This window comes from Coregonus lavaretus, assembly GCF_964263955.1.
Source record: "Coregonus lavaretus genome assembly, chromosome: 23".
NCBI lineage: Eukaryota > Metazoa > Chordata > Actinopteri > Salmoniformes > Salmonidae > Coregonus > Coregonus lavaretus.
In genome coordinates, this window is record NC_140010.1 from 42,710,935 (window position 1) to 42,725,670 (window position 14,736).

The following is a 14,736-nucleotide window of genomic DNA, read 5'->3' on the forward strand; positions in this document are numbered from 1 at the left end:
TATGGCATTCTTGTCGATAATGATGAAGAACTGGTGGATTGCATTCTTCTTAACTCCAACAGCTAGGAGATAGGGCTGAGCGCTAGTAGTGATGGCATCGAGATGCTCTTGAATGTTTGTTCCGGTCTGCGAAGACAAATGAGGGAAAACTGTAGTTAATGGCCAAGTAGTTGTAGAATATGCAGAAAGAGCCAATACACTACTCTTATTGAATATGAATATTGAATGAATACTTGTAGCCTAATATTAGGTGTTCATACCACAAATTAGAAAAAATACAAACCTTCTTGAATACCACAAGATGTTTCTCTGCTTGGGATGCGGAAACCTTTCCTGGTCTCTTCCGACCCTGAGCGGAGGGTGGAATCAGGTGTATAAGCAGTAAAACCGATGACAGATCACTGTCCCAACCTGTAACAACACAAGTTCAATGTTAACACACTTCAGTTACGTTGTTTTCTTTACAAAAGACCCCCCAGACAGACAGCAGTTCTACATCACAAGAAGTTCTCTAACTAAAACATCCACAGGGCTGAGTCAAATCTCAAAAGTTTTGTTCAATATACTGCTACAGAACGTACTCGTAAATCTTTCACAGATCCAGCTTCTTAGTATTATGTTGATATTTAAATGTTTACACATAATGTTGATATTGCAATACAACACAAAAGGTAGGCTTACAAGCATCTTACCAAAGTCAACATCCAATTCAGTGCCATCCTCAGGAGGATCAGCTGCCAGCAAGAGTTCTTCAAGCTCACTTGTGGATGGAAGCTTTCTGCATTGTTTGATGATCTTTTTCTTGAACGTGACCGGCCACCTTTCCAGAAGCTTGCTTGAGGTATCCTCTCCGAACATTAGAACAAAATCCTGTTCAACCTGGAGTGGGGTGGTGTTGGTGACAATTTCAGTTATTTGACAGCCAATCAAATTGTATTGCGTGCTAGTTTAGCTAGCTAGTATCACTACAATGTCTTACAAAACAATTCACTTGTCATAGTATTTTCAAAATAACATAATTACCAAGCTTTTGACGTCTTTAAAACGTGGAAAATCAGACAGTATGTTGCTTGACTGCTGGGGGTCGAGGATCATTTTGCGGCGATACACAAACGTCAGTTCCATTTTCTTCTTGATTGTGTCTGCATCAGCAGAATGTTTCATCAGTGAGATTGCTTTGTTGCACTCATCATCAGTCAGGGCAGTCTCTGGAACAAACTGGGATTCTCGTCTGACAGTCGGTCCTCCAGACATGTCTTCACCAGTTGATCCTTTGGCTGATTCTACACAACACGGGAAAATTTCAATCATGTCAAAAGTTTTAGTAGCCTGGCTAACTTTTAAAGGAAGTACTCCACTGTAAAATATACTTTTTGAGCTGTAAACTAAATGATATGAATGATATGTTTGATGCTAGGGAGTGTGGCAAGCTGGTTTAGCCAAGGCCAAATGGGAAGAAGGCCAAATTACAGGTGTTGGCCATCTGAGGGGCAGAGGACAGCAAAGGGGGGGGGTGGTTACATGATATATATGAATGTATATGGAGCGTGATAAAAAGGTGACCTTGAAATTGTGGCGTTAATGGCGACGCAAGGAAAAAATTTGGGTGCACCTACATTTTGTGCTGGTGCACCTAAATAAAAAAGTTAGGCGCACAAGTGCAACCAAGACAAAAAGTTAGTGTGGAGCCCTGCATCAATGCTGGTGTTAATATTGACATTATTTCTTCACAATTTATGAAATCTGCAGTTTGTGGGTTGAAAAATGTATGAAAATGCCATCTACTGGTTTAACTCTTCGGAGTCTGGAGCTTTTTTGGCCGTTTTTGGGTACCTTCAATTTTGCCCTGATATACTACATAAAGAAATGTTTACCAGACCAATGTTGGGTATCTTTTTTTTCAGCACAACCTCACCTATATGATCTGTTAGTAAGTTTTTCACTTTGACATACTATTTCAACACACTGGACCCAAACACACACAGAAAACACAAAGTCCGTTTAGAAAAAAGATGGTTTTTTTATTGTAAAACCCTCAAACATGGTGAACCAAGCATTTAAAAAGCTTCAAATTGAACCACAAGGTGCAAATATGAACATATAAAAGTATTTTGGTGATATATACAAGCAATAAATAACTATTTACAATAAAAAGTAGGTATAACCACTGGCGTTTTTCTTCTATTCTAACCCTAAACCTTTTTGTGCCACTCCTCAAAACAGTTTCTGTCCAAAATGAAAAAAAAAGCTTCAAATTGAACCACAAAGTGCAAATATGAACATATAAAAGTATTCTTGAGATATATACAAGCAATACACAACTATTTACAAAAAAAGTAGGTATAGCCACTGGCCTTTACCCTATTTGTGCCACTCTTCAAAACAGTTCCTGTCCACAATGACACAGAGAGCCACATCACAGGCCTTGCACTTCCATGGTGTGACAAACCTCTTCTTGTCAACTTGTTTACAGCGTTGACAAACCCTGCGGCCTGCTGTGGCTTTGTCTTTGGCCTCTGCAACATTGGCAATGGCCACAGGAACATGGCTGGTGCTTTTTTGAAGTGGAACCCCTGTCTGGGTCACTCCGCACAGCTGGGCCACAAGTTCTGCCACAAAGTTCTTGTGCGTCATGGGTGTGACCTGTTGGGTCGCACTGATGTCACAGTGCAGGATGTATGCATTTGTTGTTCCCATGTCCAAAAAATTCAGGAAGAGGGTACGGTACCAGCGAGCAGTTCTGCGATGGGTTGAGTAATACTGGAGAAGCTGGTCTGACAGGTCAACCCCTCCCATGTACTTATTGTAGGCCATGATGGGGGTAGGGCAGGGAATGTCTTTTGCTACCCAGCGTCCAGGTCCTTCCTTCACCTTCCTCTTGATTGTCTCGCCCGAAAACGCTGGGTGGATTGTGGAGCACACCGACACCTCCCGCGTATCCATCCACTCCAAACTCTCCAAAACTACTCATGAACTGAACTAATTCCTCTCGTTCGTTCTTTCGCAATGGCTAGTTGTCATGGGAATGAATGTTTATATACTCGTGTGCATCCTGAAGAACCGGGTTAGCACAAGCACACGTTTTTTTCCGTTCCTTTTTATCACAAAAGACGACAAAGTTATTATAATAAATGCAAAGCGCTCATAAAAGAGCGCATATTTTGACGCACTTTTTTCATGGAATTGAAATTATCATAACTTTGGTTTTAGTTAGTGTATTTACATGAAACAAACACTCAAAACGTAGCTTCGGGTCTCCATTTCTGCATGAAATCGACGGCAGCCCTCTGCGTCACTTGGTTTGGATGCTGCGCGGTCCTAAAGCCGGCCCGCGATTTGAACGCGCCGAAGCGTTCGCCGACTCGGAAGAGTTAAATCACCCTAAAGTTTGCAAGGCCAGTTTGCCAGGGGTTGCCTCGACCAGTCAGTGTCGAGGCAACCCCCCCTTATGTCACAGTCCTTTGTAGGTCTCTGATGCATATTTTCTTTAAATTTGCTAAGAGGGAGGGAGCTAGCAGAATTGAAGGATGTAGTTACACATTATACTATATGTCTGAGAAATAGTGCAACAAATGCAATTATTGATCTAGCAACTGTTTTGTTCCATACATTTTCCAGTATTACCTCCGAATGATGATCGCCTGTCTTTGGCGGTGCCTCTCTGAATAGTTTTAATCCTCCAGGCCAAGTACCCAGTTCCACTCTCGCCATCATAATAATGCTCCTTGAAGGATGAAAGGATAACAAAAATGGATACTTCATTGAAAACAACATGGTCTGGTAGGATTCAAAAACTTCCAATAGCATTTAACATTACAACTATTACTGTGTGCAACTCACATAGCCATTCTTAGAGAATGGGTCACTGAGGTACGGGAATAAGGTCACTATTCCTTTGGCATACATTTCTTTCACCTGTCTGGGTGGAGATGTACTGCAAAATTGAAGAAGAAAGGATTGTGCAGTCATATTCACTTAGATTCAGATTTAGATTTACAGATTGAGAACACAAGGACTATTAACAAATTACCCATTCTTTTCTGTCATGTCAGCTGCCAGCATGTTCACCATTTTGCGTCTTGTTTCATCCGTCAAGGACTTGGTTCGGTTGTATTCATTTATTATACGTTCCCCACCGGTTTTGTTGGTAAGAGCTGATTCCACCAACTTAAAACAAAATGCATAACAATTCTGCATGTTATGTCCACTGCAAATAAACTGGAAATAAACTAATATGATGTCAGAGGATGTCCCGATCCAATCTCAAAGATTGCAAGTGCTACAAAAATCCAATGAAAAAGCCAATAATGGTAAGAAACTCCCTCCAGACAGCGACAATAACTTGAATGTACTCGAAGTGTGCACTGTATTATCAATAAATAAATAAAAGTATCTGATCAGGACTCAATATCAGCAGATACTTTTTTTAATCGGATAGGGCGCTTAAAAAAACTTGATCGGGACATCCCTAATCAGGACTTCAAAAATGTTTTGAAACCATGTAATTTACAATGTATATTAATGTAATTTTAATTCTCTGAGAACAGATTCAAGAACAGAATTTAAAATGTCAGAATTGTCTTACTTGCTTGCCTTCTGTATCCAGCCTCTGGCGTTTTCTGGAGGGGCTATCTGAAATAATGACTGTATCCTCAGAGTCCAAGGTATCAAGGGATGATGGTTGGGATTGCTCAGAAGAGGCCACCATGGAGACAGATTCTAACCATGATTTTTAGAAGAAAAAGAATTATATATAGTTCCCTCATAATCTAAGACACTTATTTAATAGACACCATGAACTTCATAAAACAAAGAAATAACGTATTCATTAATTAGTCTAATTAACTGAAACAAACCTGAGTCATATTTGATGGTTAGCACCCCAGTTGAGGGATCCTTTATAATATCCTCAAAAACATCATCATCCAATTCAGTCCCTGAACTGTCAACAATTTTCACACCTTCTGTTACAGCTGGGACACCAAACTTTGCAAATGCTAGAAAAAACAGGGATAAAAGCTTGTGTAAACAAAAGTAAATCATTATTTATATAATAATTTCACTGTGTACACCTACCTTACCCTATAAAATAGGTTTTAAACAAACACTATTAAGTGATTAAAATGTTTTTTTTTGTAGCATCATAACTATACCTTAAGCAATGCATCCACAATTAAAGTGTAGTTACCAAGGGCAAAACAGAAGAAATTTAGACGTACAAAAATGGACCAGTTCCAAAAACCTGAGAACTTAACATGTCCCATCATTTTAGGAATATTCCAGTATATCAATTTTAAACAGCTAAATTCAGACAGTTATTACTAACATTGTCAAATTCTTACCTGCAATCAAAAAGTCTTTCAGATTTGGCTCAGTTATTCTGACAAATTTTTGGACATCTCCAAGTTTAGCTTTAAGCAGCATGCTCCCTGCAAATAGTATCAGTACAATTTCTCACAGTTAAAAAGTTGATGGTCTTATTTTAGAAGTATTTCCTCAAATATAAGAAAAAATATTGTTTCAAGCCACCAAAGTGCTGAGAAATGATCAGCACTTTTGCAGAAATGGCCAGTTAAATTGAAGTTACTGTCAAACACATTAAAAAGGATAACGTCTGATTTTCATCCTTGTAACATTAATGTTACCGCCTTGCCCGCACAATTACTGCAATTGTTGGGTCTTGGTATATTATAGAGTGTGGTCTAGACCTACTCTGTCTGTAAAGTGTCTTGAGATAACTCTTGTTATGATTTGACAATATAAATAACATTGAATTGAATAATGTTAGCTAAACGTTACACCATAAGTGTGTGCTAAGATAGTGCTTAAGTATTTTAACAGTACTGCTGCTGCTTTGAAACCCGAAAGTCATTTTGTATAATATCCAGGAAAAAAATAAAGGCACACCGCTTAAGCAGTGTCCAAGGTTAATGTCTACCCGCCGTTAACATAATAAATCCATGCCACCCGCACATAGTTAGCCAGTCAAGCTAACGTAGCTAACTGTAGCTAGTTTAGCCAACTCCCCTTAGTCTTTGCTATGTTCCTGTAATATCTGAACGTTAACAAGAAGTACACAATCCCCCCTCCACGTTGTATTAACATAACTTACAATAAATCGGGCTGACATTGTCTAGTTTGAACGTTATGTTCGTCAGTTAATGTTAATTAACGTTAGCTTAATACTGCTGGCACATGGACTGGACAGAAGTCAGTCACAACATGTTAACGTTAGCCTTTTTAAAATTCGACATTTTAAGACCTAAAACCAACTAGAGTGCACTGTTAGCAACGATATAAAGTAATTCTTAAATGCTGCTTCTGTTAAAATGACAAATAATGTGTGTATAGTCGCTTAGGAGAAACTTACCGCAGTCATTCCACATGAAGAAAATGGCGCCGTGAAAATGTGTGGTCCGTTTGAGACGAGTCGTAGGTGGGCGGAGCTTTCCAGAGTACGTCTGACACTGCGTCTTTTAACAACGTACTTTTTCACCAACACTGGGCGGTATCTTACTCCAACTGTTGTAGTAATAACTCTGTAAGAGTCAATGTACTTTGACACTGCATATTTAACACTATGGAATTTACTGTGTAGGCTAAATGCATGTTGCAAAACAAAACAAAAACTGTGCATTTAGCACTTGTACAAAAAGACAAAACAGAAATATTGTGCATTTACATGTAGCACTTGTAAAAACAAACAGAAATCTTATGCGTTTGCCACTTGTGTACAGTAAGCCCATGTAAAAATAAAGTACAAAAATATACAAATAAGTGCATTACTCAGCCACAGCATCATGTCTCCGTACTGGGTCAGGCCACAGGACTTCATCCACATCACAGGCCACATTTTGTCTGGCCAGGCAACGGGGGAAAAAACCCCTGGCATGCCGTATCCAGGCTTGGCATGCCTCCACACCTATGTCACCACAGGCAAGTACCATGGCTTGCAGGAGATTTACCCTGGTGTAAGGTTGGCGTTCATATACCTTCCACCGCCATGAGGAGAAGAATTCCTCAATGGGGTTTAGGAAAGGGGAGTACGGTGGAAGGCAAAGATTGATAAAACCTTGGTTCATATTGTACCACTCTCTAACCTGGAGGGCTCTGTGAAAACTCACATTGTCCCAAACAACAACATAGATGGGATGCTCATCCTGCTGCCCTAACAAAGCATCTCGCATGTGATTGAGGAAAATGAGGAGCTGGTGAGTGTTGTAGGGCCCCAGGTTGGCATGATGGTGGACAACCCCATGATTGCTGATGGCAGCACATAATGTGACATTGCCACCACGCTGCCCAGGAACACCAACAATGGCCCGATGGCCAATCACATTACGGCCTCTCCTTCTCCTTTTGGTGAGATTAAACCCAGCTTCATCCATGTAGATGTATTGATGGGGTCTTTCCATTGCATCCAGTTGAAAAACCCTCTGTAGAAATAGATATAGTTTTGTAAGTGATACGGAAAAAGTGATTTAGGCCACTACAGTAAATCACTACTTAGAGTAATCAACATTGAATGTGTCTGGATATATGCCAACCTGTACATACTGGAATCTTTGCTCTTTGACTCTGTCTGAGTTGCGATCAAAGGGCACTCTGTATAGCTGTTTCATGCGCAGTCTGTTGCGCTTGAGGACACGATCAACAGTAGAGAGGCTGACACTGTTGATACCCTCAAAATGTAAATGGTCCTCAATCAATCAAACTCAATCTTCTGCTGAATTTCGCTCAGTTTAATGGCATTTTTCTTACGGACCATATCAACAATTAGGGTCTCTTGGTGTGGGGAGAACATACCTGTCCTCCCACCCCCATGTGGCAGTCTTTCAATTCTACAAAAAGAGAACATGGAGTTACAAAAAATATACATGGAATACTAGGCCTACAAACAGTTAGACCAACCCTCCATTACAATACTACAGTACATTGGTACAGTGATGTACTGAAACATATATTCACTTACAGTATACTGTGGTACAGTATATAGTATGTCATACAGTAATTGCTGTCAACATTTACATACTGTACTATAATGTCAAAAAAAGGTAATTACCTGTTCTCTTCTCTAAATCTTCGGATTATGGTGGACACAGTGAATCTACTGATGTTTGGTTGTACCCTTTGTCCAGCCTCCCTCATGCTCATACCATGGACAAGAACATGGTCAATCACAGTAGCTCTGATTTCATCAGATATTACTGTTCTTTGTCTTCGCTGACCACCTCAACCACCTCGACCTCCTCTCACACGAACTCTTCCTCTCAGATTTCTATCCATTGTAGGGCCTCACAAACCAGTGCTCTCTGAACTGGCTTACTGTATATGTTCCCTCACATCATTAGCCACAAGTGTGATCAATTTTGAGTTGTTGTGTTCAAGTGGTGATACCTGTGCTCTAATTGTGTTTGACTTTTGTCACATGTGCTCACCATTATGCAGCACGGGTGCATCACAATGAAAATGTGTTGGCAAGTTGTGTCTAAACAGGTGAAAAGTGCTTATGGTTTTGCCAAAAGAGTGATTGATTCAATCAGTGGGTTCAGGCAACTGAGCATTTGGTTCAGACAATAGGGTTTAGTGTTTTAGCAATTGAGAAAAACTGTAAACAATCACACACAAAGACAAGGGGGCAGAGGGAACACTTATACAGGTACTAATGAGGGGATATGAACCAGGTGTGTGTAATAAACAAGACAAAACAAATGCCGAAGCCTGCCCGAACAAGGAGAGGGGCAGCCTCGGAGGAAGTCGTGACAGATACTGTATATTTTTGAAAGAATAATATATTTCCCTTGACAGAGTAATGCTGAATGTAAAAAATGGCTCAACTTACCCCACTCTCCCCTACACATGATGTAACATTTGTTTACGATTGACAGATAATGTTTAAATGCAAAACACTTTATTTTGTGATGGGGCCCTCAGCTCAGTTTGGGAACCTTAATCCAGGCTGGACAGCAGGAACTCAACCTGTATTTCTAGATTCCCCATCACCTCCCCCGAGAGCCTCTCTGGGCTTTCATAGATTGACTCATTGAGGTTGAAGATGGATTCTAGCCATGCCTTCATCTGGCCCTGTTGACAACAGACACATCATGAACTATTATTGAGAGAGAGAGAGAGAGAGAGAGAGAGAGAGAGAGAGAGAGAGAGAGAGAGAAATGTACCTTAACGAGGAGGTAGAAGTTCTCAGCAGCCTCTGTCCAGGCTCCTCCAGGAGGGTCAATCCTCATAGGAAGCTACCAGGCTTCTGGAGAAGGAACAGGGGACATGAGTGAGTGTCTACAGATCTGATATGACAACAGTGTGTATAGCATAGATAAACAACAGGATGTTCCATTCTTAGGGCCACTTACAGATATAGGAAGAGATGTCTTTCCTTCTAGAAGGCTTAGTAGAACGAATTCATAAAAAACATCTGCGAAGTTGATGCGGTCGATCTGAAGTCAAACAAATAGGATAATTACATAATCTTCATTGACAAGCACTTTAGAAAGTCCCATTGAGTAGATGTTAGATGAGAAGACGGTGCCTGCAGCTAACGCTCAAGCTTGCATGTAGACCTACTCCTACGAGAGCCATCTCCTGCTCTAGTCGCTCCCTGTTTGCTGGCTCATTAATGAAGTTCACCAGTAGGTCGTAGGCCTGCTGAAACTGCCTCACATCCTCAAAACAAAACAATCATAAAATTCCTTAAAACTTAGATCATAAACTCAAAGATTCAGGTCTGTAATTCAAAGGGCCTCCGATTGTTTGGCTAGTATGACGTTGAAACTTTTCAACTAAACCCTATGAATCACTGTTGCCTAAAGGTAACCCACTGTGCAAGAACTGGTTGAATCAATGTTGTATCAATAAAAAATGTCAATGTGATGATGTTGAATCAAAGTGGGAAACTGATTGGATTTGAAAGAAGTCATCAACGTAAGGGAATTTCGTCTTTTAACCTAAATCCAATTTTAATTTTTGGGGGGATTTCACATTGAATTCACATTAGTTGACAACTCAACCAAATGTAAATCAAAACGAGACGTTGAAATGACATCTGTGCCCAGTGGGAACTATATATCTGGTCTGATGAACGTTGCACAATTATGTAATTGGTTACCTGCTGGTTGAGCTCGGATAGTCCACTCAACACCATCCTCCCAGCGTGGGTGAGGTAATTGAGGGAGGTACTGTCTGAGGATGTCAGAGCCTGTGAGAACAAGACAGAACATTTACAAATAGTCCAGAAATGTTCATGAAGTGAAATACAAAAGGTGCTAAATTCACATTTTCTCACCTCCATAGCACGTCTGATACCGGCCAGCCTCAGAGAGAAGTTGGTTGTCCCTTGGTTTTCAAAGTAACGCCTGTAAATAGAAATGTTCAATAACAAATGTTCAACCTAAGAAGCTAAAACATCAGTGCCATGAAATTAAGAAATCATTTTATGTTAGCCTATATTATAACTGCAGGATTCAGAAAGACCATACCAATGTAGGATCTTAATTTGATCACTCTTTTGTTGCTGAGAATTTTCCTGCACGGCAGGAAATGCAAACTTGTAGCGTATTTGGAATTTTCAAGTTTGTAATATCCACTTTGAAATTTTAGACTCGATTTGCCCTAACGAAAAATGTATCCTGTTGCTGCAGGATTATTTTCCTGCTGTAGCAAACTGTCTCAAATTAAGATCCTACATCTGTATAACTACAATATTGGGCAGATTATTTCAAAGCAAAGGTTTTTACTGTAGATGAACACATGAAAGCGAACCCACCGCAACTGGGGCACATCTGCAGCATCATTTTGCTCCTCCACAAACTCCTCCTCAAACTCCTAAAACAGACATCACATTAACTTAAACTCTACTAAACTGCATTTCACCTGCAACATCAACTGAAGCAGACAAAACATTCAGTGACATCATAACAATACTTTCATCTTGACCTAACAACTTGACCCTTGACAGACAACACAAACCTATCGATACCAAAACAATGACACACACCTGTACACACAAGTACAAATGAAATAAGAATTATTGACTGTAGAAAGAGTTTTACCTGAGGAGTGCTGTCAGGGGTCTGGTCCTGGTCCTGGGTGGAGTGGTAAGGTGGAGGGGGACTGGGAGGGGAATCGGAAGGGAAAGGGGGAGGCGGAGAATTCTGGGGGAACTGGTGAGAGGAGCCAGAGGACGGCTCATGAGGGGTGGTGATGATGTCAGAGGTGGAGAACTGATATGCCATCATCTCATCCCCCCTCTCCTGGTACCCCTCCACTGTGGTGGAGATATCCACCTGCTGTTTAACACACAACATGTGACACTGTCAGCCCAACACTGAAAACCACCATATTGAAAACCCCTCAACCAAACACTGAAATAAATCATAACACAGAGAAACAACGGGGTGTACCTGGGCATCCTCATAATAGGTGAACTCAGACCTCCTCTTGACAAGGCAGGACATGAGTCCATGGATCCTTCTACCAAGGAACTAAAAATGAGGCAAGAGATTAGAACGTGTAATTTCATTTTCTGTCAACATGTATTTATTCAAATAGGTAAATGGACATTTGCCACTTAAAATTTTTTCTGTGAAAAATTGCCTGACTGTACCTTAATACCAGTCACCTTGTTGTTGGTGAGGACCACCTGGACGTGACCCTTTAAAAGAGACAGAGAAACATTACATTTCATCCAGGAAATATAAGTAGACCTATAGCATGTGTGTCATTTGACACAAATCAGGTGCATTTGAGACGAAAGACCAGTTGAGAATCTCTCACCCATGGGTCCAGGATTTTTTCCTGGATGACTCTGCTCCACCACAGCTGCTTCTCCACTCCCCTCACAATGCACAGGTGATGCATGTCCTCTTCATTTTGCTATAAAGAAAAAACTCCTTCAGTCTCCAGACCTCTCTCTATATGTTAGCTGTAGATGTCTATAACATTTGGCAGGCGATTTCAGTTCTGAGTATAATCCCTGGCAGTGATATAGAGCCCACATGATGTTCGTACGACAAGTTTCCCCTAGGTTTCAATTAGGGACAGACATACAAAAGAAAACCCAGAGACAATTGGGAGTTCAAATACACAGGTGTGTTCATAAATGTTAAGAATATGTCTGAAGTACCTGCACTCGTCTATAATGGATCTTCCAGTAATGGAAATGAAACGAACCCCAGTTCCCAACCAGCTGCAACTTCTCATAGGGAAAACCAGAGTCTTCCCTATTTGGCTGAAAAACAAAGACATCCCCTAATTATAGAGATTGCTCTGTGATTAATAAGACACACAATTGTGGAGATAGAGGACATGGTAATGTGTACTATTACTAATCAGCTATGACTGTCTAATAATGTGATTGACTACCTGTGAATGGCTATCTGAAGGTGCTGACAGTTCGTCAAGAACTAGCCTCCCAGCTTCAGTGAGGTGAATGGTAGGCTCCTCAATAACCAATTTGGAAGTCTGTGAAAAAAAAGGGAACAGGGTAAAGTAAATTCTCCCTATAAGATCAGATGAGCTTTGGTTAATAATGTGTTTGGTTACCTGTGTGTTTAACACTGCAAGCTCTGTTACCAGCATTCTCCCAGCACGAGTGAGGTAGTAGACTGGTTTGGCCTTGGAGAAGACAGGCTATGAAGACAAGGGAATATGTTTTTTCATTATGTGGTTTTATAGAAAACTAGTGACTTGATGTTAATCTTTAATATCCTCTAGAGACCAGAGAGTATCAGAATGGATAGACTCACAAAGATAGGAACACACAAGGGTCCAGACCAAGGGATTAAAGCCAGACAGGACCGGTGCCCAACCTCCTCATCCACATACTAAGGAACAAGACAGGATTAATTTTAGAGTCAGTTTGAATGATAGACATGTAGCCTATAGGACTGACAGACTGGAATAGGGAGGATCGCAAGAGGAGGCCACTGCATGATAGATTCTAAGACAATTGGCAGTTGAAATACACATGTCTGTGTTCAAAGGTTAAGGAAACATCTGAGGTACCTGCCTATGAATGGTTACCTGTTCATTTTGAGAGGACAGTTCCTCCCATACCATCCTCCTAGCAGGAGTGAAACTGATGATAATGGGCTGCTCCATTGTGAAAATCTGAGAAGATATCAAAGTATTCTACTAGTGGATACTGAAGGTAATTATCCCTATTAGATCAGATGAGTAATGGTTAATAATCTGAATGGTTACCTGTGTGTTTAACATTGCCATCTCTCTCACCAGCATCCTCCCAGCGTGGGTAAGATAATAAATTGGCTGCAGTTTGACAGGCTATAAAAAAAGGGAATATGTTTACAGAAATGTATTTCCAGAAGTTTATTTTAGAAAAAGTTATGTTTATGTTTAAGCCCCCCTAAAGACCAGAGAGTATCAGAATGGATGGACTTACAGCGTTTGAAACCCACAGAGGTCCAGACCAAGGGATTAAAGCCAGACAGGGCTGCTGCCGAACCTCCTCATCCACGTACTAAGGAACAAGACAGGATCAATTTAAGAGTCAGTTTGAATGATAGACTGGTACTGTATAGGAGTAAAATATTGGCATAGGGAAGATTGCAAGAGGAGGCCACTGCAATGATAATAGTTGAAATACACAGGTCTGAGATATAAATGTTAAGAACATGTCTGAAGTACCTGCAGATGAATGGCTACCTCTTCAAGCTGAGAGGACAGTTCATCCAATACCATCATGCCAGCACGAGAGATGAAAATGTGCTGCTCAATCTTGCAAATCTGTAAGAAAATGAGGGAACAGTTTTAAGGGCATCAAAGTATCCCACTACCATAGTAGATACTGAAGGTAATCCTGCCAATTAGATAAAATGAGCTTTGTCCAATAATCTGCATGGTTACCTGTGTGTTTAACACTGCCAGCTCTCTCACCAGCATCCGTCCAGCATGGGTAAGGTAATAAGTTGGCTGCAGTGTTACAGACTATTACAAAAATAGGGAATATGTTTACAGAAATGTATTTTCATATTGTTCTACAGAAAGCATCATGTTTATGTTTAAGTTACATAAACCAGTCTAAAGACCAAAGAGTATCAGAATGGATGGACTTACAGAGCTGGGAACCCACAGAGGACCAGACCAAGGGATTAAAGCCAGACAGGTCCGCTGCCCAACCTCCTCATCCACATACTAAGGAACAAGACAGGATCAAATTAAAAGTCAGTTTGAATGATAGACAGGTAGCCTATAGGTCTGACAGACTGCTATAGGGAGGATCACAAGAGGAGGCTACTGCATGATAGATTCTGAGACACTACACAGGTCTGTGTTGAAAGGTTAAGGAAACATCTGAGGTACCTGCATATGAATGGCTACCTGTTCATTTTGAGAGGACAGTTCATTCCATACCATCCTCCTAGCAGGAGTGAAACAGATGAAAATGGGCTGCTCCACTGTGAATATCTGTGAGAAAATGAGGGAACGAACATCAAAGTATTTCACTACCGTAGTGGATACTGAAGGTAATCCTGCCTATTAGATCAGATGAGCTTTGTCCAATAATCTGCATGGTTACCTGCGTGTTTAACGCTGCCAGCTCTCTCACCAGCATCCTCCCAGCATGGGTAAGGTAATATGTTGGCTGCAGTTATAAAAAATAGGCAATATGTTTACAGAAATGTATTTCCATATTGTTCTTCAGAAAACGTCATGTTTATGTTTAAAGTACATAAACCAGTTTTAAGACCAGAGAGAAGACCAAAG

At 40.6% G+C, this 14,736-nt stretch overlaps 1 protein-coding gene and 1 long non-coding RNA gene across 3 annotated transcripts; both read right to left on the reverse strand.

Annotated features, from left to right (window-relative positions):
* Positions 1-3,396: 3,396 nt before the first annotated feature.
* On the reverse strand, positions 3,397-6,571 carry LOC311099213. 2 transcript variants are annotated; one of them, XR_014609693.1, is made up of 6 exons: positions 6,371-6,571; positions 4,857-4,997; positions 4,586-4,719; positions 4,031-4,167; positions 3,841-3,934; positions 3,397-3,724 (listed from the first exon to the last, which is right to left on the reverse strand). It is a non-coding gene; the product is annotated as an uncharacterized lncRNA (long non-coding RNA). The 2 variants fall into 2 exon arrangements; XR_014609694.1 differs by lacking the exon at positions 6,371-6,571 and adding an exon at positions 5,343-5,442.
* A 4,318-nt stretch (positions 6,572-10,889) lies between these two features.
* Positions 10,890-13,886, reverse strand: LOC311150531 (uncharacterized protein; the record flags this gene model as incomplete). Its single annotated transcript, XM_084188012.1, has 12 exons — positions 13,876-13,886; positions 13,657-13,755; positions 13,412-13,489; positions 13,213-13,293; positions 13,033-13,119; positions 12,756-12,833; positions 12,553-12,639; positions 12,373-12,471; positions 11,615-11,662; positions 11,412-11,492; positions 11,173-11,297; positions 10,890-10,893 (listed from the first exon to the last, which is right to left on the reverse strand). Exons 2-12 carry the CDS (start codon positions 13,711-13,713, stop codon positions 10,890-10,892), a joined length of 825 nt encoding a protein of 274 aa, XP_084044138.1. The 5' UTR covers positions 13,714-13,755; positions 13,876-13,886.
* Between the last annotated feature and the right edge of the window lie 850 nt (positions 13,887-14,736).